Source organism: Gadus chalcogrammus, chromosome 3 (assembly GCF_026213295.1).
Source record: "Gadus chalcogrammus isolate NIFS_2021 chromosome 3, NIFS_Gcha_1.0, whole genome shotgun sequence".
NCBI lineage: Eukaryota > Metazoa > Chordata > Actinopteri > Gadiformes > Gadidae > Gadus > Gadus chalcogrammus.
This window is the reverse complement of record NC_079414.1, coordinates 1,592,613-1,619,623: the sequence shown is the minus strand read 5'-3', so window position 1 is coordinate 1,619,623 and position 27,011 is coordinate 1,592,613. Positions and strand designations below refer to the sequence as shown.

The 27,011-nt window shown below is 47.7% G+C and overlaps 1 protein-coding gene across 1 annotated transcript in view; it reads left to right on the top strand.

Annotated features, from left to right (window-relative positions):
• Positions 1 to 27,011, top strand: part of LOC130377525 (zeta-sarcoglycan-like) — a 99,841-nt gene that overhangs the window by 62,197 nt on the left and 10,633 nt on the right. The window contains exon 3 of the mRNA XM_056584684.1: positions 5,763 to 5,886. Coding sequence (XP_056440659.1) covers positions 5,763 to 5,886 — 124 coding nt within the window. The remainder of the gene's footprint in view (positions 1 to 5,762; positions 5,887 to 27,011) is intronic.

Sequence of the window (27,011 nt, the reverse complement as noted above, 5' to 3'; positions counted from 1 at the left end):
TAATGCCACTGCTCAGGAGATGTTGTCTGGCGTATGCGATGCACACGATTGTGTACGTATACAAAGAAGCGCTTTGAGTCATTGAAGATGTCTCCGAGGACCACCTTGCTGTCGCAGTAGAACTTAACAGCGTCTGGCTTGTGGTCCAGTTCATCCAAAATCAGCTCCGCCAGCTCAACAGCCAGGACGGCCCCACAAAGCTCGAGGCGTGGGATTGTGGGCTCTGGCTGCGGTGACAGTTTAGCTTTTCCCATCACAAATCCAACTTCACAACAGCCCTCTTTAGTGACAGCTCTCAAGTAAGCAACCGCCCCTATAGCCCAGTTGGAGGCGTCAGAAAAAAGGCAAAGTTCTGGGTACATGGGCTTTGAGAGTGAAATTGGAACATAGCAGCGGGGCACATGGAGGCTGCTCAGCTCCTCGAGCGATGATTTCCAGATTTCCAATGCACTCACCTTGTCAACAGGCAGAGGAGTGTCCCAGTCCTGGACGCACCTGGACAGCTCTCGCAGTAGCAGCCGGCCTCTGATCGTCCCTGGGGCTGCCAGACCCAGCGGGTCACTGTTGACTATTGATAGCACCCCGCGACGGGTGTAAGGCTTGTCAGTGACGGCTACCTTAAAGGTGAACATGTTTGTGTTGATGTCCCAGCATAAGCCAAGGCTCCTCTGCACAGGCAGAGTCTCGTCGTCCAGGCCCAAGTCTCTGATGCCAGAGGCCAGTTCCTCGGGTTCGAAGGCTCTCATCACAGCGACACTGTTCGATGCAATTTTGTGCAGCTTCAGGTTGGACTCTGCGAGTGACACACAGGTACGTTTGAGCAGATCTATGGCTGCAGAGTCTGTGGGCATTGACACAAGCTTATTGCAGAGTTCTTCAAGGAAAGTGATCAAATCCAAAGGATAGCTTTTAACAGTTACTTTAATTGGTGAAGTATTTCGGTATGGTAAACTGACTATGAAGCAAAAGGAGGTTGAAGCGTGTCTTTGCACGTGCAGAGCGTCTCCCAGCTGACAAAAGCTATATTAACCCTATCCTATGGGCTTCCAAGAGATTCTGGCTTGCTCTGGCTCCAACCGTCTGTTATGGTATGGATCCGCAAGGCCCGGAAGTAGTGGGAGGAGCCGGTGTGACGTATTACCCTCGGCCTCCTCACCTGTCTGTGGTGCTGCCCTCTGTGGATGGAGCTGTTATTGCAGCCTTCAGTAAGGTCCTGCTCCCCTTGTGGCTATGTATAGTATTTACAGCTTATATGTTTGGTCCTGCTTTCTAGGGTCTATTTGTGGGCAGCTTATGTTCTTAAAATATGTAACAAGCCCATCATCTACATAAAAGTGTCTTAGAACAAACTGCTTTTTTGTGCGCACCATACCTTGCTTCACCTCTCTGAGCAGCTCGCCGTAGACCGTAGGTGGCAACCGCTGGCGATGGGCTATTGCCAAAGACGTGTACGCGCATGCGATACTCCTGAATCTCCTTGGAGCGGTCATTGTCTTTATGCCACAGGAATTGGAGGTAGTCTCTGTGTTCACGGCTCACCAGGAATCCATAAAACATCTGCTGGATGTCTGCAGTGACTGCGATGAGGTCCTTCCTGAAACGCAGCAGCACACCAAGGAGAGTGTTGTTCAGGTCGGGGCCTGTGAGCAGCACTGAGTTGAGGGAGAGGTCATGCTGTTGGGCGCTTGAGTCAAACACGACTCGTATTTGCCCAGGCTTCTGGGGGTGATATACCTCGAAAAAGGCAAGTACCAGCTTTCCTGTGCGTCATCGATGGGCGGTGCGATTTCTGCGTGCTTGTTTTCCAACAGCTTTCCCATGAAGGAGGAGAACTGCAGCTTCATCTCAGGGTTTCTGCTCAGAGTGCGCCGTAGAGAGTAGAGACGGGACAGCACTTGCTCTCTGTTGCTTGGGAGCAGAGGACGAGGTGACTTGAATGGTAGGGGAGCTACCCAGTTGTTCTTTTCATCTTGATGAATTTCTTTCTCCATCATTTTCAAAAAGAGTTCATCTTCAAAGGACATGGCGCACTTGTTGTCACCGTCCGTTCGCTGGAAAACAGTCAGCCCGAGCTGTTCCTCAGCTGGCATAGGCTTCAGTGTGTGTGTGGGGTGGCCATACCTGGGCTCCCCGCCATAGCACAGTCTTTCCTTCACCCTGATGCTGTTGTCGCATGGAGTGAGGAGTGACGGACGTCTATTCTGGGGCACGTGTGTTCTGAAGACGCTCAGGGTTGGTTTGTGGGCGTTGTCAAGGCACACTTCACCTATAATCACCCAGCCCAAGTCTAGACATTGAGCAAAGGGTGCATTATGAGGTCCATTTACTTGATCTCTCACCTTGTGCACGCGTATCATGTCTCTCCCTAAAAGGATCATCATCTCTGCGTTGGGATCCAGCTTGGGGATGTGGGGAGCGATTTGTTTCAGGTGAGTGTGTGCGAGGGCTACCTCTGGAGTTGGGATCTCAGATTTGTTGTCATTATTTCGTTGCACTCGATGAGAGGTGGAAGGTCCAGGCACACACCTCCATTCACTGCTTCGATCTGAAAGCCTGCTGCCTTTCTTCCGGTCATCTCCGTGGTGCCGGCGCAGGTCTTCATCAGATAAGGAGGGAGGCTGCTCTCGACTCTGAACAGGTGGAAAAATTCAGAGCGGGCCAGAGAGCGATTACTCTAATCGTCGAGTATGGCGTACATCTTGATGGAGCGCTCTGGCTGACCCTGAGGGAAGACGCGCACCAGGCACACCTTTGAGCAGGAGCGTGGGAGGCTGCCCTTGCCGCTGTGATGGAAAATCTACATGTTGTATTGTTTTGGTCTATATGAATTTAAGTTTTGTTGCTATTCTGTGTAATTTTATATAGTGTCTGCCTTCTGGGCTCCTTTTGGGTCATTTAAAGTGTAAACCGTCAAGGGTAGAGTGATACATTTTTATTGCCTGCCCTTTCCTATGTTTCTTGTCTTGTAAATCACCTTCCATGCAATCCTTTGATGTGTGGGCCTGATTTCTCGACCCCCTGGCTAGCGTCAACAATGCTAGGGGGTCGATGGCACGGCCGCTACCCCCTCCAATGCAGTTGTAAAGATAACCATCTGGTACACAAAGGCTTTTGGTATTGGGGGACCACCCCCTAATAAACCCAAACGAATAAGAACTCATCGATTGGAAGGCTCAGGGGACTTTCTTCTAAGCGTGTCTTTAGTATATGAAGTAACACGCGGAGAGAGTTTCCATCTGAGGCCTCAGATTATTGTAATGTATGCCTGTTATGTTGTTTGTTGATGCATGTTGTGATGTATCTTTGTTCGTATTTTTATTACAAATATATGACCACTAATTGTCTACAAGTATCGTGTGCTTTTTTGCATCTAAAGATCTCATCTGTCTCAGACGCAATATCTACAAGAGAAATTGTCACGACACCGCACACTTTGGTGCATCGTGACGTCACTTCGAGTGGGGAACTGCCTTGTGTCGCTGTATCTCTTTGTGGAGTGGGCCATGGATGGGAAGGCAAAGAGGTGTCTGGGTGCATTGCAGAGCAGTGTCTTTCGCTGTCACACTCACCGCATTTCAGTGTTGCCTGTAAATCCTTAGCCAGGTGGCTTGGGCAGCAGCACTTGAAGCAGCGTTTGTGTTCTTTTAAGATGGTTTTCCGTTCTTGCAACGTTTTCATTCTGAATGACCTGCATCTGTCCAAGGGATGAGCTTTTCTGTGCACAGGGCAGTATCGAGCTGGGTCATTGTCTGTAGATGCTGTGTAGCCTGTGTGAACAGTGGCAGACACATCTGTCTTGTGCACAGCTATAGCAGTCTTGATTCCACTGGGCTTAAACAGAGTTCTCTCACCTTTGCTGTATGGCTGGCTGTTGATTGACAGGTTCAAGTTCGGGTCATTTCGGGCCTTTGCTTGGCCATAGACAAAGTCCACAAAAAATGAAAAAGGAGGAAAAGTTGTTCTGTGCTGTTCCTTATACCTCAAGCCGACATTGAACCATTTTTCCTGCAGGCCTGTAGGCAACTTCTCCACTATGGGTTTTATCCCGCGAGGCGTGTCGAGGTAGGCCAGGCCAGGGAGATATCCATCGTTTTTGGCTGCCAACAGCTCCATGAGAAGATCACTGAGCTCTCTCAGTTTTAAGTTGTCTCTAGCAGACAGACAGGGGAAGTTATCAAGTCTATTAAACAGGGCATTTTCCACTATTTCTTGTGTGCCATAGCATTCTTGCAGTCTGTCCCAATATTTGCATGCATCATGCAAATATTGCTACATTCATTAAATCATTCAGTACATCCAAGTTTGAACACGAATACCATTCTGAGGGCAGAACATATATGCTTAATATTTACACTTAACCTCGGTAATTTTGCCAGAACGTAGGCTACATGCATGTTGATTAACATTTATTCCATAATTTCCGATTCCCTGCCAAATGACATAACAGACCATCTGACTTATCGAACAAATCAAACAAACAAATCGTGATAGTGAACGAAACTGAAAGAGCTAGCTCCCGGATAAGAATCGTTATGCCCATCCCTACATAGCATACTACACTTTCCATTGAACAATTACTACTTGCTACCATAAATTGACAAATTTTATAATGTAATCAAATGCTCACACACTAGCTCTTTCAGACACACGTGTAAGTCCTGATATACTCCTGATGGGCCGTATGTGTGAAGAACATATCCTGACATTTGTACCCTGAAAATCTCCTGAATAATTCTACCACTGAGGTAGTATTTTCTCCATAGGAAATGTAAATTACCTTATATGTGAATGAGGAGTAGAAAGTCTGAATTTTTCACACCACTTCAGTGGGCGTGTTGATGACGCTTTTGCATGTCATTGTTCACTGAATGGTTAAAAAATATTTAAATGTTGCTGAAAGAATGTTATACATTGTAAAAGGATAGGCAAAATGTTATTATATTATGCGCTCAGAAATTTGTTGCATTATCGACTGGCGTTTCCACATTATTGCTATGGGTTTAATGACAACTAGAGGTTGAGCATCCGCAACGTGCGCGGAAAAAACTCTAGTATAACTAGAGGGAGCATTGTACTGTCTGCGCACACCCCTTATGATGCTCTCTCTCACTCCCTCCCTCTCTCTCTTTCTCTCTTTCACTCGTTTCGTTCTGAAGAGCACGAAAATTGTCTGAGAAACGCACCCATTCAAAATATGTTGGTTTACATTTCGTTCTGTGTAGCACGAAAAAAGTCGGATAATCGTTCTCTGGGACATGATTCAATAGATTAACGTTTGTGCGCATGAGCACAAAATCGTGTGATACCGGGTTGAAACTTAACGCCTCGTTTCCACATACGTATGTTTTTCGTATCCGTGCTTCCGTAAATTTACGGAAGGAGTCGCTAGTGTTTTACGTACGGACATGAATTTATTTACGGACAAAAGATGGGGGAGCGTATGATAATGGCCGTTTTTATGAGACCGGTACTTTGGAACATGAGGATCGACATATACAGAGATAAAAACAAAACCAACCAGGCTTGGAAAGAGATCGGTGAGGAGTTTGGCCTGCCAGGTACTTACAATTTTTGTGAAAAACATAAAAACTTTCATACGGTATCTCCGTAAAACGACGGTGAAAGAGGGGAGGAGTCTCGGAGGAAAAACGGACATTACGGAGAATCACATAGGAATGAATGGACTTTCGGTCGGAGACGGTTGGATCGCATACGAGAATGTACGTATGTGGAAATGAGGCGTAACCATGCTGTGTTTCCAGGCTCGAATCGCCCACCCGGACCCTGACCCTGCAGGCCCCTCGGGGGGTGGAGATCAACGCCGGTGTGGGAGACTTCCAGGCCTCCTGCAGAAAGGACCTTCTACTCCAGTCCTCAGAAGGAGAGGTGGGTGTCTGAACAGTGACAGTGTGTATGTGTGAAAAGCGAGGGTCGCATTTCCCCAGATGTTACCATTTAGCCATTTACCTTTTGCATGCACACATAGCACCACACTACAAACAACCACGCACCACAGTTTAATACACTAAAATAAAACACACATTTATTTACAAACATGCTAGATAATTCACACATAAATGTGTTATTCAACTACCCTTCATCCTGTCCGTCAACTGGTCCATGGGGAACACGTGCCGCATGGGAACCAGGGCTTTATTTTATTTTCCGGGACAGTTAATTTGGTTTGCTAATGGCGGGGGTGGTGAGGTAGCGTTTGTACTTTGAGTGTCGTTATGGTTGGTGTGACTTATTTATCCAAGACTGTGTTGTGGGTGTGTGTGTGTGTATATATTGGTATGCATCGTTTGATGCACATATGGTGTTGGGGCTATTGTTTTGTGGTGTTTGAGTGATCATGTGATATTGATGTGTCACCTATCCCAGTGGTTTCTCCCAATCGGCCCTAATTGGTAGGCCTATTTAATGGGGAGACATGGGAGGGGAAAAAGGTCGGGCATTTGATATGCAACAGCTTGCCGAGAGGCTGTATTCTTTTGTGTCATCTTTTTGTACTTTTTGGGCACTCTAAATAAACCGGCACCATTTTTGCAACCTTCAACTCTCTGAGCCGACTCCTGCTTTTTGACCAACTGACTCCTTGGTTGCGTCCCGTCCTGCATGTGAGTTGGGGGTTCAATACCTCTTTCTCACAGTTGGTGGCAGTGGTGGGATCGTGGCGCCCTCCAAGAGCACGAAGAGAAGTCCAGGAAGACGGGCGCAGATACGCCAGGGGAGGACGATCCGACATCTAACCCGGGGTATGCCGCGGCCAGAGGAGGAAGAAGATGAGGAAGCGGACGGAGCCCAGGGAGGTGTTCCAGTGGCTGATGATGCCGCAGAGGCCGGGAGGATGAACATGGCATCCCTCTACAGCCTCCTTCAGAAGACTCTCCGGAGCCAAGAGCGTGAGGCTTACAAGCAAGAGCAAAGATGGCGTAGCGTGCAGGTGCACAACACGTCCGAGATGAGCTGGAGGGAGAGCGAGGGCGTGGCGGTGATGGACGTCGGCCAGGAAGTGATGGCGTGCGACATCCAGTGGAACCACCACCAGCAGCACCTCCGTATCCAGGCCCAGGACCAGCAGCCCCAGCAGACCCAGCAGTGCCGTCTCCAGTCGCCTGGACCAGAGCAGCCGTGCCGAAGCTGGAGGAGGGAGATGATATCGAGCAGTATCTCACCACCTTCGAGAGACTGGCAGCCGCCTATCGGTGGCCAAGAGCTGAATGGGCCGTGTACCTGGTACCTTACCTAACGGGACGGGCACGGGCTGCATACGTGGCGATGGATATCCTGGAGGCCATGGACTACAGCAAGGTGAGAGAGGCCATTCTCTCAAAATACGAGATCAGCGAGGAAATCTACAGGCAGCGGTTCCGTGATCCGGACGTCCGACCAGGAGAGACCCCGAAAGAGCTATACAACCGCCTGAAAGATAACTACATAAAGTGGATCAAGCCAGACAGGAAGACTGTTGAGGAGATCGGAGAGCTCCTGATCCTGGAGCAGTACCTGTGTTCCCTGGCTCCTGATGTGCGTGTGTGGGTGAAGGAGCATAACCCGACTACTGGCCAGCAGGCTGCGGAGCTGGTAGAGGCGTTCCTTGCGGCACGCTCGGGTGCGAAGGCGTTCTGGTTCCAGAGCTTCAACCGATCACCAGCCGGGGGTAAGTCTGGGGGATACCGTATGGGAGTTGGTCCTAGGGGGTCTGGTCAGAGTAGGACACCATACACACATCCTCACACAACACCTACTTCACAGCCTAGACCCCCTTACAATTCACCCTCTAACTCACAGCCTAGGCAGGCCCCAGCACCCACAGCCACACAGAGCAGCGTGAATGTGGTGTGTTACTACTGTAATCACCCAGGTCACATTAGCAGAGAGTGCCCCGTCAGAAAGGCCAAAGAGAGGCTAGGCATGTGTAGTGTACCTAGACCAGTCCATCTAATGAGTGTGTGGGAAAAGTTCAGACTGTCCCTGTTACGGTCAATGGTAAAGCTACTTTCGCTCTCCTAGACACAGGCAGCAGCCAGACCTTGGTTCAACCCCATCTGATAGACAAGTCAGAGAAGCTGGGGAAAAGGCAGATCAGGGTGTGTTGTGTGAATGGCGATGAGCATGTCTATCCGGTGGCAAAGATATGCCTTGTGGTTAAAGGGCGTACCTTTTGGCTAACGGCGGGGGTAGTTGAAGGGTTGAGCCAGCCAGTAGTATTGGGACAGGATGTCCTCATACTGCCTGAATGGTGCAATCCACCAAGCCAGTTAGTATGGTAGCGACTAGATCACAAGGTAAGGCTAAAGTGGAGGCTAATAAGTCACTGTTGGACATGATGCCCTTCAGTCAGGTAGAAATTAGCCCACTTGGGCATGTCAAGGCGCAAAAGAGCTGCAGACAGAGAAGGAGAGAGAAGCTGCAGGGCACAGTGCAGAGAATGGGAGATCAGTTGCCAGTTCCTGTTGTGCCACGAGAAGCTTTGTGGGAGATTCCCAGTAATATCAGTGAACTGCAGAAAGCGGATGAGTCGTTAAAAGAAACCTTCCGCAAAGTCACAGAGGTAGATGGTGAGAAGACTGGTGTAGCTGCGGCTTTAACGGGCGAGATACTACTTTATCCAGGAGGGCCTATTGTACCACCAACCCGAGGGGGGCCGCAGTGAGCAGTTGGTTGTCCCAAAGGGTCTTAGAGAGAAGGTATTAACCTTAGGCCATGATATCCCTTGGGCAGGGCATCTTGGAAATGTTAAGACTCTGGAGAGGATAGCTGCACGTTTCCACTGGCCAGGGTTATACAGTGAAGTACAAAGGTACTGTAAGTCATGTCCCACCTGTCAACTTACCAGTAGCCACTAAGTCAGACGTTCCCCTCTTCATCCACTCCCAATCATTGGTGTCCCATTCCACATAATAGCGATGGATATAGTTGGGCCCTTAGAAAGAACACGGTCAGGGCACAGATTCATTTTAGTAATTTGTGATTATACTTCGATACCCTGAAGCCTTTCCCCTGCGCAATATCACAGCTAGCGCTATCGCACAAGCTTTACTGCAGCTGATATCTAGGGTAGGCATACCAAACGAAATCCTCAGACCAGGGAACTGCAGTCCTTTCCAAAACACTCAAACAAGTTTACGGTTTACTGGGGATAAGGGGAATAAGGACCACTCCCTACCACCCTCAAACGGACGGGCTGGTAGAGAGGTACAACAGAACTTTAAAGAGCATGCTGAAAAAGTTTGTTGCAGCCAACGGCAAAGACTGGGACCAGTGGCTACCGTACCTCCTTTTTGCCTACAGGGAGGTGCCGCAGGCATCCACAGGGTTCTCGCCCTTTGAACTGTTGTATGGGCGTCAAGTCAGGGGCCCTCTGGATTTGCTGCGGGAGGCCTGGGGGAACCCTAGGCCCACTGAGACCAACAGCATCCTTGCCTACGTCCTGAAGAAGCGAGACAAGATGGAGGAGATGGCTAGCCTGGTGGAGGACAACATGCATCAGGCCCAGCAGACCCAAGCCCGGTGGTACGACCAGTCGGCGAGACAGAGGAGCTTCACGCCAGGACAGCAGGTTCTCTTGCTGTTGCCGACGACGGAGAACAAGCTTCTGGCCCGCTGGCAGGGGCCCTATCGGATTACTCGTAAGCTGGGGCCGGTGACCTACGAGCTGGAGATGCCAGGGAGGCGTAAGACCAGACAGGTCTTTCACATCAATCTCCTCAAGGAGTGGCACGAGCGGGAGTTGCCGCTCAGCCACCAGCTGATGGTGCGATCTGTGGGGGAGGATGAGGATGCTCCGGAGCAGTTCTTTCCTTCGCAGGTCCCCAACACTGAGCCCGATCTTTCTCACCTGACTGCTCAGCAGGTGCAGGAGCTGCGGGCCATCATCCCGGATGGGATGTTCTCCGAGCAGCCAGGGCGCACAGCGGTAGTGGAGCACGACATCCAGCTCAAAGACTCCAAGCCGGTGAGACAGCGGAAGTACCGGATTCCTGAGCGCTTGTTGCCTGCACTCAAGGAGGAGTTGGAGGCAATAAAGCAGCTGGGGGTCGTTGAGCGGTCCTACAGTGGCTGGGGCAGCCCTGTGGTTCTCGTTCCTAAGAAGGATGGGAGCCTCCGCTTCTGCATCGACTTTAGGCAGCTGAACGCCCAGTCCAGCTTCGACGCCTATCCAATGCCGAGGTTGGAGGACCTCCTAGAGTGTCTGGGAAAGGCGCAGTTTGTCACAACCCTTGACCTCTGCAAGGGGTATTGGCAGGTCCCGTTGGCTGAGGGAGCGAAGCCATACACGGCCTTCCGTACCCCTCAAGGTCTCTACCAGTTCACGGTCATGCCTTTCGGCCTGCAGGGGGCGCCTGTGTGCTTCCAGATGCTTATGGACCGTGTGCTGGATGGCACAGACACCTTTGCAGCGGCGTATTTGGACGACGTGGTAGTTTATAGCGCCACCTGGGGGCAGCACCTCCCGCATCTGGGGGAGGTGCTGCGCCGCATCAACGAGGCTGGACTGACGCTCCAGCCAAGGAAATGTGCCCTGGCTCAGTCTGAGGTCAGGTACCTGGGGCACATTATTGGAGAAGGTGATTAAGCCTCAGAAGAACAAGTTGGAGGCGGTCCGGGACTGTCCACGACCCCAGACCAAGAAGGATGTACGGTCTTTTTTGGGGCTCGCTGGGTGGTACCGGAGATTCATCCCGAACTTTGCCACCCGTGCTGCACCTCTCACTGATCTGACCAGGAAGTCGGGGTCCACGAAGGTCAGGTGGGAGGAGGTGCATGAGGGGGCTTTCCAGGACCTGAAAGCACCATTGCTCTGTGAACCCGTGTTGCAGAGTCCGGACTTTGAGAGCCAGTACAGACAGATGCCTCTGGAGTGGGACTGGGGGCAGTTCTTCTCCAGGGGGAGGCCGAAGAGCAGAAGCCGTTGGCTTACATAAGCCGTAAACTCTTTCCCCGGGAAACCAGGTACTCCGTAGTGGAGCTTGAGTGCCTGGCAGTGAAATGGGCCCTAGAGACTTTGAAATATTACCTGATGGGTAGAGACTTTTTACTTGAGTCTGATCATAAGGCATTGCAATGGTTGGGGAAAATAAAGATTCAAATGCACGCATAACACAATGGTATTTGTCTTTGCAGCCGTTCCAATTTCAGATTAGGTACAGGGCAGGGAAACAGAATCCCGTAGCAGACTTCCTGTCTCGTCACCCTAGTGACGAGCCTTCAGAGGGGGGAGGAAATGTGAAAAGCGAGGGTCGCATTTCCCCAGATGCTACAATTGAGCCATTTACCTTTTGCATGCACACCTAGCACCACACTACAAACAACCACGCACCACAGTTTAATACACTCCATTTATTTACAAACATGCTAGATAATTCACACATACATGTTTTAGTCAACTACCCTTCATCCTGTCTGTCCGGCAAACTGGTCCATGGGGAACACGTGCCGCATGGGAACCAGGGCTTTATTTTCTGTTCCGGGACAGTTCATTTGGTTTGCTAATGGCGGGGGTGGTGAGGTAGCATTGTACTTTGAGTGTCGTTATGGTTGGTGTGATTTATTTATCCAAGTCTGTGTTGTGGGTGTGTGTGTGTGTATATATTGGTATGCATCGTTTGATGAACATATAGTGTTGGGGCTATTGTTTTGTGGTGTTTGAGTGATCATGTGATATTGATGTGTCACCTATCCCAGTGGTTTCTCCCAATCGGCCCTGATTGGTAGGCCTATTTAATGGGGAGACATGGGAGGGGAAAAAGGTTGGGCATTTGATATGCAACAGCTTGCCGAGAGGCTGTATTCTTTTGTGTCATCTTTTTGAACTTTTTGGGCACTGTAAATAAACCGGCAGCATTTTTGCAACCTTCAACTCTCTGAGCCGACTCCTGCTTTTTGACCAACTGACTCCTTGGTTGCGTCCCGTCCCGCATGTGAGTTGGGGGTTCAATACCTCTTTCTGAGAGAGAGAGAGAGCGCGAGAGCTATTATTTGCCATTTGTGTGTGCATGTGTTCTTCTGTAGACATGAGAGCATGTGTATCTCTGGGTTTGGGTCTGCATTTGTCTGCGGTTCTCCAAAGCGTTGGGCCAGCTTCATTATGGTACCTTATTAGGCTAATGAGCGTCATCAATCCAGGCAACCTTGTCCTCCTTTCCCTCCCCTCCTTCCTCCTCGCTCTCCCCCTCACTCTATTTTGGAGAAGTGACTTCATTAAAGCGGTTGTAATGAAGTTTTCTGTCAGTGTTGGCTCCTGGTGTGTGTGTGTGTGTGTGTGTGCACATTCTTACACCGGGATTCCACCGGACACGTTACGGCAACGTTAGGGCTGCGGCACGTCTTGGCCGCGACTTTGCCCTGCTTGCATTTCCACCGGGCGCGTTACGGCAGCGCAACGCTGCCTTGCGAGCCAGCCGTATTCCCGCGAGATCACGAGATCCCGTGATAATCCTAAACCTAATGTACTCACCTTCCACTCCCAAAACTACTGCAATTAAATGCCAGGCTTTGTCCTTTCTGACATTGTTCTTATAAAAAGGATGATTTGAGACCCTTTGATTGATTGACTGCTGACCTGGTGCCACCGGTCATGACGTAATAATGTTGGTGTTTTATTTATTGTGTATTATTTGAAAATTGAGCGGAATGCTCTATGGCTTTTACTTTTTCACTTCCTGCCCTGATCGATCTGCTCTGTTGAAATTGACGCGGTTCAGCAGCGGCTCGCGGCAAAAATAGGAATGCTACGGAATGATAGCGCTGCGGCGCGGCACGCCGCTCCTGGGACGCTGCTGAGACGTTCCGCAGCCGTGCCCGGTGGAAATGGTCTCATTGATTAGAGTGGAACCCATCTGCTGCGGTGACCGCGGCCAAGACGTGCCGCTGCCGTAACGTTGCCGTAACGCGTCCGGTGGAATCAGGCCGAAGGTCTGCTGTCACACAACGTCCTGCCAAATTGCTTGAGAACTTTGCGTCTGTGTGTGTTTTTTTGTTTGTGTGCTATGTGGTGTGTCCATTGGAGCATAGTGTGTCATTAACTCAGTAATTAAATAGAATGGGCCTCCCTCTCTGCTGTCGCAGTCATGCCAAAGCAAACACACACAGACCCACACACGTACACCCCTAGACATAAAGGGCCCAAGTTCAAAATGAGTCGACCACAGATAAGTTTGAGACTGTAAAACAAATCTCATCCTACCGTCAAGCATTTAATAAAAACTGCTTTGACTGCAACGAAGGCTGTCTTAGAGCTTTTGTACCCCAGGTAACCTCCTTCTGCAATGGGGTAACAAACTGGCCCCCCATAGCAGAAGGAGCATTGTGATTAATATTGGATTTCCGCAGAAAAAAAGTTCAAATGGTGTTCTTCAGAGAGAACTATCAACAATAAAGCACTGTTCAACTTGAAGCCATAACAGGCCGGGAAGAACCCTGAAAGCAAAGCAGAACCAGGTGCCCTGCACCACAAAGAAGCTCACCTCCCTCCTAAATGTACCAGTAAGATAGAGAGACTGGAAACAACCCAAGGAGAGTTCCACAAGGAGATGAGACAAGAACCCGCAGGACCTAGTGGTGCCCCGCCGGCCACCAAACACTAAGAAAAGCCACAATAGTTTAATACCCTGAAAATACAATGAAATGTGTTCCTCTCCGACACCAGGGACACTGCCGCAGTCAGAACCCAGCTACTCAGGCTGGCCAGCACTGGTGTAGCTTCTTCAGCCAACAAAGGGCAAGGGGGAATGGAACTACAATGTCCATGCTGCTCAGGCCTGCAACAACCACAGACAACCGTTTCTTTGGTTGATCAAAGCATCTGATTCATTGATTTCTGTCGGAATGTAAAGAGGATTTCCAAACCATGTGAAAAAAATAAAATCTTAAGGAAATTACCTACCCTATCTTTATTCGAGAAGAATGTTGGAATAACTGCATGTATTGAGGATTTATCTATAACAGAGGGTGATTATGCTGGATTAGAATTCAGGAGTATAATGACACTTGAATAGATTTGTAAAAAAGGATATTATACCAGCACACACTGGCGGCTGGTGATCAAAAATGTTGAATAAATTTAAAGGATTTGATTTCCTGTATTCTGGGGCATTTTGGGAATGGCCACTACCTATTTACCTACTATTCATTCAAATTCATAGCCTACATCCTGACCTGCAGGGCCTTGACAAGCTTACACTGCATATACAGACCTACTTTATGGCCAGTCCACCAGCCATTGCTATTTTACCCATTGTTGTTGTTATTGAGACAAATCATGATCACTGTCCTATAGTGTCCATTTTTTGTGAGTCTCAATGTCTACTTCAAATGCAGTTAGAAATATGGGACAGTTGCTTCATTTTGTTATATGCTACAGGCCGAAAGACTAAATTAATATGTAACTTACTTGCTCCTTTTAAGTATAACATTGCTTGGGGAGTCCAATTCCTCCACTGAAAAGGTTGGAAAGTGTTTACAACTCTCTGCTAGTTAGTGATCTATCTCTTCTCTACATGTAGTTGTGTTGCGCGAATGCTACTGAGGGAGGTTGCCTATTTGATTGATTCGCCGAATTGTCCAATCATGTGATGTTCACAAGAAGAAAAGCGATACCATTGGCCTGGGGCGCACACTGGTGCGACCCGAGTTTTCTTGCGCCAATGAAAAGCTGTCTCTGCTTGATAGACAGCAAAAAGTTAGCGAGCTTACATTGACTTCAACGTGGCCGGCGCCACTGACTTAGAGGAGGGCTTTATTGCGAATTACCAATAACTAGCCTAGCCCAAATCATTGACGTTCAGATGGATTTAAATGGTTGCTGGCAGTGACAAGTATGTCACACAATTAAACGAGGATTAACGCTATGTATCTTTGTTCATTTATTTCGTATTGATAGAAGTTGAATAGTTGGCAGATATATTCAAGTGAATATTTCACGGAGGGGCGGCGCCTTAGCGCCCTCTATTGACCCACCACTACTGCCAGCACAGCCTCAATAATTGGTGTGTTATGTCCTACGATGACTCCCTTGTGAACAGTGTCTATTTGTATTTATTTTATGCATAAATGTTAGACATTTGTTAACTTTATCCCCCCCCCCCTTAAAATCATCTGAATGTCCTGTTCTCTGGACACTGCACTCTGTCTCTCTCAGACATCTTTTCATCTCTGGAGATCTCTGTCGTTGCAGGACCACAGAACAGAATATAGATCAGTGAGATGACACGTGACGCCCTTAGAAGACCACTGTCCTGTGATGTCTGCCTCCACTGCCTGTCATACAGATGATGCCCTGCTCATCCCCCCCCGCCCCGCCCCGCCAAAATGGGGAAAAGGGGAAATAGGCGCCATGCATACCAATGTCTCGGTGAAAGGCTCTGGGCTCATGTTTTTAAATCTACTCAAGAAGCCAGACAATTTACCTCTACACAAAGGAGCAATTATTATTAGCAATAGTTGTCATCCTTTCATAACACGGCTCTGACATTAGCAGGGGGTTACCTGTGGTGAACTGACCGTGGACGTACACGTGTGCTGCAGTCAGGGTGTAGTAGAAGACAGACGGACACGGCTCCAAGCTAGTAGACGTTCCATCCCGACAACGGGGGGATGTTTGACAGCCTGAAGACCGCTCAGACAGGAAGACAAATGCTGACACAGCGAGAAGGGGGAATAAACACACTTGCTTTCTATTCAAAATCAGCAGAGAGCACAGACAGGCATTGGAGGACCAAGACAGGTGTCACTCACAGCCCTAATGATGGTTCTGCTCCTTCTATATACCATATACAGGTGGAGGAATTAACATAAACACCAACCCTTTTCACTGATGGAAACAACTTTATTTTCCCCAAGGTTTCCAAGTGTGAATCATCTCCATCAGATCATGATACAGACAGACCCGCAGAGAGACAGACAGACAGACCTAAAGGAAGACGTAGCTTCATTATCAAGACTGAAGACTTGAAAAAACACTCTTAAGCTTGTTAGTCGAGCAGCTATACACAGTATAGCTATATAGGTATTGACATGTGTCGCTAGGGATTTGATCTGGTCTTCATGAATTGCTTTGTTAGCTAATTTGCCTACGTTTGATGTATTCTGTATCGATCCTGCTTTTTCAAGACTCCCAGAGGCCCTTAGTTGTCTTTTTTCAGTCAGAGTTAGCCAGTCACTCAATGTTTGTTTTTGCCTTCCAGTCTCCTTCCCTTCCCCCTGGTTTGTGATTCTCTCAGCAGACCAGGATCACCTGGAGCCCAGGATAGCAAAGAGGAGCTCATCTGAAATAGCGCTCTCTTTCATCCCCCATCCTCGCTCTCCTGATGCGCTGATGCTGCCAAAATGTATCAACAGACAAGGAAATATAAAAATGTAAATGCTGATCAGGAATCAGATACTGCCTTGCCTGATTGTAGCTAATGTAAAACAGTTGTTTAGTGTGATAATAAGCAGTGATCCTGGATCAGTCATGAAAAGACAGCATTTCCTCTCAATGAATCTATTTCCTCTTACAGGCTATGTTATTTGTGCAGTAAAAATGCTTGTAATCATGATTTGTATGCACGACTGCACGTATGTTTTAATTGTTGCGCTGTGTCACATGAAAAGCTTCAGTGAATTAAGCTCTTCTCCCAACACACACTTTGAGGCCCCCCTCTCCCCCGCTCTTTACCGGGAGTAAAGGGGGAGGACACAGAGCCGATGGTGGACATGCTTAACAGCAGCAGTACTCAGGCAGCATTACACCCTTGAGCCACATAGGCCGTGCTCGTGGTTGATCTTAAATGAAACAATTGGATGAGAAAGAACAACATATCTAATTATTTATATTGTCTCAAAAGATATGAAAAAAAAATAATGTTGAAAATTTGTTTCAATAAAAATGTGGTAGTCGTTCAATATGAACATGAACCTGCGCTGCATTCACAGCTTCTATGGACTGCTCGCCACTGTTATAATGCCCTCCGAGCCCGGGGGCCAGCTGGGATTCACTGGTGGCGAAACACACCTGGGGCGGCTTCAAGGTCAAGGTCAAGATTCAACTTTATTGTCCCCGTGGGGAAATTTGTCTTGGGCATAGTGCATCATTGCTTTCTTATCCTACACAGAGTACAACAGAACAAAAACACAACCACAGACACAAACACAACCAGACAAACCAACATTTTAACATCGAGAACTTCTCTATGTTCTCGATGTTAAAATGTTGGTTTGTCTTAATAGACTTAAATTGAACCTTGCTGTATAGCATAGAAATCTACAGTATGGGGATAAAGTGCAAGTGTTTATTGCACTATAACTTATGGTTAGAGTGCTATGTGCTAAAGTGCTTAGTTCTAAAGTGCTATGTGCTAAAGTACTATGTGCTAGCTTAGCATCACTCTGGCTGACATTGCCAGGGCTTTCCCCCCGGTGCCTAGCAAGAGCCTGGTGGGTTAGCTACCACTTCCCTTCCTCCTTAGCTCCCCATCGGGCCACTTCCTCCGTGGTGCTTCACTCCTTCCAGCCCACTCTTTGTTTGGTTCATAAGCAGAGGAAGGACTTTCTCAGGGCTGCCATTTTTATTTCTTACATAGGCTTTGAGCATTCATAATCACAGGATTAACAATGAGTAAGTGGTATCACTCCCTATTTTTTCAAAAATATTTATCAACAAAATATTTTTTTGTCATTGTCACACGATTTACGTTGAGTTATTCTTATCCTAAAAGGGGTTGGATTGCATTGCTAATGTTTCAAAGTTTGTATTGTATGTTAATACCTTCATGGAATTAGTGGAAAATACTTTTCTCAAACTCTAAAGCAACGTTTCAAGTTTTTAGATTGACGCAGTGGCTCTGAAATTAACTAACCATAACCTCTATGTTCGCCTATCTTACATATTTGGTGTCATATTTGGAAAACCCAGTCTAGTCTGACTAGCCTGCTAGCTTTAAAAATAGGTTTGACTTGTGGACGACTCTGGTTATGCTCAATGTGATGATTGCAGAACGACACATTTATTTGACCAAATGCTGGATGTAGGATAAGCTGGATTAGTCGCAACATGTAAAACAAGCAAAAGGGACTTTAATGGGAATGGAGCGGCTAGCTGTAGCTAGTGCAGGGTGCAGAGGAGTGGTGTAGTGTAGGAGAATCTGAAGCTAGGCTGCTGAATTCTGGGTTAGCCTCAGAGGATTGATGGCACATGCAGCTGGACCAGCCAGGAAGGAGGGGCAGTAGTTTAGACACAAGATGACAAGAGCCTGGACCGAAAGCTTGGTGACCTTCTGGAAGAGGTACTGATGCGTCTTCCTGATGTTTTACAGAATTAATCTGCAGGAGTGGCTGATCACGGCACTGTTGGCAGCGAAGGACAGCAGGTCATCCAGAGTCAGCCCCAGATTCCTGGTCATCCGAGTCACAGGCACCACAGAGTTGTGGATATTGAAGGAGAGATCTAGGATGGGACATGCCAGATGTGTGGAATTGTGAACTGAGCGAGTGCAGAGCCTGAGATTCCCAGTTCTTGGAGGGTGGAGAGGAGGATCTGGAGGTCCACCGTGTGGAAGGCTGCCGAGAGGTCAGAATGACAGGGAGGAGGGTCTGGAGGTTCACCGTGTGGAAGGCTGCTTGGAGGTCAGAATGACAGGGAGGAGGGTCTGGAGGTTCACCATGTGGAAGGCTGGTTAGAGGTCAGAATGACAGGGAGGAGGGTCTGGAGGTTCACCATGTGGAAGGCTGCAGAGAGGTCAGATTGACAGGGAGGAAGGTCTGGAGGTTCACCATGTGGAAGGCTTTTAAAATGCATGTAAACACCTTTACCTGATCTACTTCGGACCGAAATCGGTGCATGAACGGACAAGCGACATCGGATAAGAACACCTAGATAACTCGATGATAGTCCGGTTTCTACCTGCATGTAAACCTGCATCGTATCTCGTATCTGTTTTCGCGTTCTGCGCATGCTTGAGATCTTGCGGCCGAGGGACGTGAGCCGGAAGTAGAAGGAGACGGTAGTCGTGTTAATGTTGCCATAGACATATAAACAATTCTTATTTCTTTATATGTTTTTGGTTGTCGCCGTCGGAAAACGAGAAACTGATTTATTAAAAAGGTGACGCAGAAAATGGGAGAAGCCGGTGTCATGCCATTACCCCCTACAAGAAGTGTATCATCATCAATATGCATTCAGTACACACTACGCTTCAATTTCACCCAAGGCTGAATTAAAAGTACATGTTTTCCTAAACATTGTTCATCAACAAGGTTGTAAAGTATTAACTTCGGGCACATCTGTCAAAATAAACGCTTTTTTTCTTCGGACGTGTATACGATCTTTAGTCATTCATTGCGCAGCGATCGAACTGACGGGGATATGCTCTGATATTATGAATCTTAAAGACTGTGTCGGATTCCCCGTCTCTCTGGTACTTCCACAGCAAAGACTCGGAGTGGGGGTTATTTCGGCCATTTCGGAGAAGAAATTGGGGGAAAGGAATTTTGGCTTTGAATCTCTGAGGTCAAGATTGAAACGCTACATGGAGGGGAAAGAGATTGTTGCCGTATGCGGGACAGCTGTCAGTTCACTTCGGGTCCATGTCATTTCTCCGACGCTCCAGTGTTCCGACCTCTCGGTCGTATGCAGACTCCACCGGCTGGACTCCTCCCACTGCTCCGCCGCCGGAGGAGTCCGCATACGGCCGAGAGGTAGGGACAGTGTAGCGTCGGAGAAATGACATGGATCCGAAGTGAACCGACAGCTGTCTACTGAAAACTTCTTTCTCGAATGCCGACTGTGTTTGTTGTTATTGGGATGTAGAGGTCAACCGGAAGTGACTCTCTAACCACTTGTTGAAAGGGCTACAGCGCCACCTAGGCTAGCGGATTAAGCCATGCTCCGGCCATTATCTGAGGCCATGTACATTCGGATAATTGACACGGTCAGTTCGAGTAGCAAAATCGTATAAGGCCTATTCCGATATAGCTGTCCCATGTAAACGCACTGTTTGATGGGTTGAGGACAGTCCCCTGTCTTTAATCCAGACCTGTGAGGGTCCAGAATGTTCTATATGAGATGGGTGAGGAAAGGGAGGGCAGCCAGAAGAAGGTCTGAGGGGTTATTGTCGTAAGGTAGCTGGACGTTTGGAGGTGACCAGGGATAGTATTTCAGTGGCAGTGTTTGTAAGGAAGTTAGGGTAGGAGCTGAAGAGATGACGATAAGACGCTGTGGTTACAGCAGGTGGCTGGGAAAGGAGGGGCATATGTCATCTATCTTTTAACAAAGTAGGTAAGGGGCCTGCCCGTAATTCCGACAACACATTGATCCGACGTCTCAATGGTCCGAAATATTTCCCATTAGATAGACATGCCACTATGCCGACGGTTCAATGTTCCGAAAATGGAACCCATTGGTCCGAAGGTCAGTTTGTCCGACTTTTCAAAAAGGAGGCGCATTAGGCCGACGGTTCAATATGCCAAATAGGCCTACATATAAAGAGTTTTATACCACGCTCGCACTCTCGCTCTCTCTCACTCTCTCTCCAAAGTACAACATAGGCCTACATATCACGTTCACGATGAATATTGGAGAGCAAAGTGACAACGCTTCACTTCATTGCGACACAGTGTTTCAGCCCCATGGACAGAGAGCGTAGGTCTAATTCTCAACACGGGCACGAACACACACACACACACACACTTGACTAAGTACACGGTATGAGGTATAAGTTTGACTAAATCAATACCAGCGAAATTATTTAGGCTAAAAGCCCACTGTAAACACAGTAAACAACACATATAGGCCCACACACAGCTACTAAAGATGTTTTTCACTCACCGTTTGACTTCTGTACGGGAAAAGTATTAGTCCTTGTATAACGTGCGCTTCATAAATTCACCTCTTGTGACCTTTCAAGCCCACAGCAACAGTCTGGCTTGGTGAAGTATTTGATTTCATAATCACACATGTAGAATTGAGCCTCGGACTATTCGCATATTGAACCGTCGGCCTAATGGGCCTCCTTTTTGAAAAGTCGGACAAACGGACCTTCGGACCAATGGGTTCCGTTTTCGTAACATTGAACCGTCAGCATAGTGGCATGTCGATCTATTGGGAAATATTTCGGACCATTGAGACGTCGGAACAATGAGGCGTCGGAATTACGGCATGGCACCGTAGGTAACACAATCACTCAATGAGAGGGGGGGGGGGACGGTGGAGAACATAAAAAGAAGATAGAAATATGACAAAATAACCGTTTTGAATAAATTGCCTTCCAGATGACTTACAGATGACAACCCCCGCACTGAAAATGGTATGACCCACAGCCTATCATACTATCTCCCTCCCACTATCATACTCTCTCTCTCACTAGCATACACTCTCTCTCACTATCATACTCTCTCTCTCTCTCTCACAATCATACTGTCTCTCACTATCATACTATTTCTAACTATCAGACTCTCTCTCTCACTATCATACTCTTTCAATTCAATTTTATTTGTATAGCCCTTAATCACCATTACAGTCTCAAAGGGCTTAACAGGCCAAATATTTGTGACACCCCCCTTTACCCATGCCCCCACACGGGCAAGAAAAAACTCCCTTGAATCAGCAAGGAAGAAATCTTGAGAAGAAACGCAGTGTAGGGGATCCCTTCTTCCAGGGATGGTCAGGAGTGCAATGGGTGCCACAAATGGCATACAGGTAAATACATGTACATCATATTAAAATGGTGATGGGGTTCTGGCCGGTTATCCATGAGGAGAGTCCAGGCATCCAGTCCAGCACCCGCAGCACGCTACAACTGACAGAATAGTGAATTAGAACGGAAAAGTACATAGTGGGAATGTATGATGTAATAAGAAAAGCACAAGCAAACAGAGTAGTCTTCACTACGCATCTGTTGTTTTCACACTCCAAATGCAAGATTGTAGAGGTGCGTTTTGAGCTTCCCTTTGAATAGCTCCACAGAGTCAGCTTCCCTGATCGCTGATGGCAGCCTATTCCATAAAAAGGGGGCTCGATAGGCAAACGCTCTCTGTCCAGCCGATTTCTTTTTAACCTTCGGCAATGAAAGAAGGCCGGCTCCCGAAGACCGGAGAGACCGAGAAGGACTATAAGGAATAATGAGGTCCTTCAGGTACAATGGAGATAGTCCATGCAAGGCTTTATAGGTTAGCAATAGCACTTTAAAGTCTGATCTGAAAGTTATTGGTAGCCAATGTAAAGAGGCGAGAATAGGTGTAATATGATCAAACTTTCTCGTTCTGGTCAGCAATCTAGCTGCCGCATTGTGTACCAGCTGTAGACTCTTTGTAGTAGAGTTCGGTAATCCCGAGAACAGTGCATTGCAATAGTCCAGTCTTGACGAGACAAACGCATGAATCAGTGTCTCTGCATCCACTACAGATAACATTGATCTGATTCTTGCAATGTTTCTCAAATGGAAAAAGGCAATTCTAGTTATACTTCTTATATGCTGATCAAAGCATAGTTGAGGGTCAAACAAGACACCAAGATTTCTGACAGATGCACTCTGTGGGATGGCGAAGCCATCCAACCACAGAGAGACATCCTCAAACTTTTCCCGGTCCCGCTTCGAGCCAATAATCATCAGCTCTGTCTTCCCAGTATTAAGCTGTAGGAAGTTTTGTGACATCCAGCCCTTCACAGCAGCCAAACAGGACTCAACCTTTTGAATCTGGGCAGAATCCCCGAAATCTACAGGAATGTAGAGCTGGGTGTCATCCGCATAGCAATGGAAACTAATTCCGAAGCCGCGGATAACGTCACCGAGGGGAAGCATATAAATTGCAAAAAGCAATGGACCAAGAACCGACCCTTGTGGTACGCCAAAGCGCAATTTACAATGCTTCGATTCTGCACCCTCATGAAGCACAAATTGGGTTCTATCTGTGAGGTACGATTCAAGCCAACCAAGAGCCGTACCCCCGAAACCAACATAGTGGTCAAGACGGTGAAGAAGAGTGCTATGGTCAATCGTATCAAACGCAGCGCTCAGATCCAACATCACAAGCATTGTGCTTGTGTTTTTATCCAAAGCAAGAAGGATGTCATTTACAACTCTTGTAATAGCAGTTTCAGTTGAGTGGAAATTCCTGAACCTCGACTGGAAAGGTTCGAAGAGATTATTCCTCGTCAAATAGTCAACAATTTGCTTTGCTACAATCCTTTCCTGTACCTTAGACAAGAAGGGCAGATTCGATATAGGCCGATAGTTCCTGACTAATTCAGGATCTAGGCCAGGCTTTTTGAGTAGCGGTTTTAACACCGCAGCCTTAAAATTGGAAGGAACAATTCCTGTTGAAAACGAAAGATTCATAAGCAAGAGGATAACAGGCCCCACCGTTGGAAAAAGTTCCTTAAGAACCCTAGAAGGGAGCGGATCCAACATACAAGTTGTTGGCTTTGAGGCCTTTATCACCCTTTCAAGTTCCACCAAGGAAATCGCCTTAAACTCCAAAAGAGTTGCGTCAGAGTTCACCATCCTACTTGGCAGAACCCCATCCTGCCCCACAGGATGTGTAGGATTAGCCGCCCGGTAAGCATCAATTTCCTCTCTAATTGATTGAATCTTATTCTCAAAAAAATCCATGAATTCACCTGCCGAGATCGAGGAGCCTACGGTCTGATTCTGTTTCTGATTGAGACTCCTCACCGTGTCAAAAAGAAACTTAGGATTATTTCTATTCAAATTAATGATACTAGAAAAGTAGGCGTTCCTGGCGATAGTCAGCACACCCTTATAGGTGATCAGACTATTATGCCATGCAAGATGAAAGACCTCAAGTTTAGTCGAGCGCCATTTGCGTTCAAGGATCCTGCAATTTCGCTTCAAAATGCGAGTTTCTGCATTAAACCAAGGAGCTGGTTTTTTCAATGTTCGTTTTTTAGTTACGTACCGAGAAACTGAATCAATGGCAACAGACAAGGCAATGTTGAGGTCATCAGTAAGGCACTCCACAGAACCACTATAGTTACAGAGAGGTGCAAGTGAACCAGATAACTTATCTTCCATAGCTTTAATGGTTGCAGGTGTGATGCGGCGACAGCTGAAAGTAGCTTGCTGATCGTCGCAGGGGCAGGATACCACCACCTGGAAAGTGAGCAAAAAGTGGTCTGATAAAGCTGAGGTGTAGGAAGAGACCACTAGCTGCGAAATGTCAACACCGCGGGTCAGAACGAGATCCAACGTGTTTCCACCGATGTGGGTTGGTTGCTGGACGAGCTGTTTGAAGCCAAGCGTATCTGTAATGGACAGAAAAGCCCTTGTGAGGGCATCAGACGGGTTATTCACGTGAATGTTGAAATCCCCAATAAGCAAAATATTGTCTGAATATGTAGCCAAATCAGCTGCAAAGTCAGAAAACTCATCCAGAAAAACTGAATACGGTCCTGGAGGACGGTATACTACAGCTAAAACAAAAGAGTCTGGAACTCGTTTTGCTTCTCGAGGAGCTGAGGTGCAGAGCGCTAGCACCTCAAAGGATCTGAAAATATATCTATTCTTCGGCTTTAAATTAAGCTTAGAATTAGATATCAGGGCTACTCCACCACCTTTCTTAACTTCTCTAGATACTTGGGTGCTAACGTAATGGGGTGGAGTAGCTTCGTTTAAGGCTAGAAACTCATTTGGTTTTAACCAGGTTTCAGAAAGCCCCAGTATGTCGATCTTTTTATCAATAATTAAATCATGGACCAAGAGCGCCTTCGATGAAAGCGACCTTATGTTCATGAACCCTATTCTGAGTACTTCCCTTTTATTATTTTCAGAGGGAGTCTGGTTAACACTCAGCTCTGAAGCGGTCAAGGGGATACCGCGGTTTCGACATACTGGTTGCGGCCCTCGTCTGCGGGTTTTACACCTCGAGACAGCGCGAGGCCGCACCACCGTACATATAGGCAGGGGCGCTGCCTGGCGGGGAAAAGTGGTACTGATTCTAAGGGCCCAGCCCAACGCAGCACGGCCCACGGCCCGCGGATGGCAATTAATAATATGATATTAATATTCTTTCAAAGGGCCCAAAATTCCTGGCAGCGCCCCTGCATATAGGTACAGGGTTATTTTCAGAGGGAGTCTGGTTAACACTCAGCTCTGAGGCGATCAGTGGGATCGCCAGAGTTGGACATACTGGTCGCGGCGCTCGCCTGCGGGTTTTACACCTCGAGACAGAGCGGGGCCACGCCACCGTACATATAGGTACAGTGTTAATTTCAGGGGGAGTCCGGTTAGTTGTTAGTATTTGATTTGACATGCGGTTTATCATGCGATTTGCCATGCGATTTTGCACGCCTGTACTAGGTACAGCGTTAATTTCTGAGGGAGTGTGGTTAACACTCAGCTCTGTCATGCGAGTTAACATGCGATTTTGCACGACTGTACATATAGGTACAGCGTTAATTTCATGCGATGCGTCATGCGTCATGCGATTTACCATGCGATTTGACATGCAGTTTTGGCCCACCGTACATATAGGTACAGCGTTAGTTACAGAGGGAGTCCGGTTAACACTCAGCTCTGAAACAATTGGTGCAATAGATCCTGGTTCAGCTAACCCATCTGCTATTCTAGACTCTGTTCTAGACTCTGCAACGTAGACTATCATGTTGCTAGCAGGTTTACTAAACTCCTGCAGCCCAGCGTGCTGTGAGTGGATGAGTCACGCCTGACTAAGACATCTATCTATGTTTTTTGACATAATTGAGGCACCTAACCCAGTAGGGTGTAGGCCGTCTCTCATGAGCACACCAGGGCGACCCCACAGGGAGGGCCAGTTATCTATGAAACCAAAGCCTGCTCTGAGCTATATAGGGCCAGCCAGCGATTTAGAGACAATAGTCTACTATAACGCTCATCATTACCCTTATCGGGTAGAGGGCCAGAGAGAATTAATCGATGCCGACACATCTTTCTGGCGAAGTCACAAAGCCTAGCTATGTTGCTTTTTGTGACCTCAGTTTGTCTTGTCCTAGCATCGTTGGTGCCGACATGAACTACAATGTTGTCGAAGCTAATGTCGGTGTTTGGTGCATCTAATCTAACTCCGTATGAGGTCTCACCGCATGTTAGCACCCTAAGTTTAGCTTCAATGTCGGGAGCCCTGGCCCCGGGTAGGCAAATAACTGTCGCTGGCGAGTGTAGCCTAACTTTACGTGTAACAGAGTCACCTATGACTAGCGTTTCTACCCCCGAAAAAGACTTGCGAGGCAGGGTACTGACCGCAACCTGCCTCGCAAGTGGTGCTGCCGACAGGATTGCCTTGACGGAGTCACTGCTAACGATAGCGTTAGCTCCACGAGTCCGCCTGGCGGGTCTCTTCTCTATACTTTCTGGAATAACTGTTTTCTCTACTCTCGCTACCCTTTCATCCTCTAACTGAGAGATACGTCTCTCTAACAGAGCTATCTTATCCATGAGAAAGGCAGAGCAAGAACAATCCCAATCCATGCTTACCGTGGTTGATGCAGACGGAGCTCCAGCGAGGAAGCAGCGAAAACAATACAGAGTATGCAGAACAGGTCACAGATATAAATACCGAAAAGTAGATACAAACCGATACAAACCGAGATAGCAGGTCGACGCTAAGCATCCTGCTAACCAAACCAAGCCGGCTACCCGGAAGTTGCGTCTGCGGCGTCACACGGCAGCCTCGGGTCAGCCTGTGGAGAATTCCGGATGGTTTTTGCCAACGTACACAGGAGGCATGTGGGTGTCACACTATCATACTTTCTGTCTCACACTATCATATTCTCTTTATCTCACTCGCTCTCTCTGTCTCACTACCATGCTCTCCCTCACTACCATACTCTCTCTCACACACTATCATACTCTCTCGCTGACATTATCATGCTCTCCCTCACACTATCATACTCCCTCTCTCACTTTCATACTCTCTCTCTCTCACTTTCATACTCTCTCTCTCTCACTATCATACTCTCTCTCTCACTTTCAAGCTCTCTCTCTCACTATCATACTCTCTCTCTCTCTCCCTCACTACCATACTCTCTCTCACAC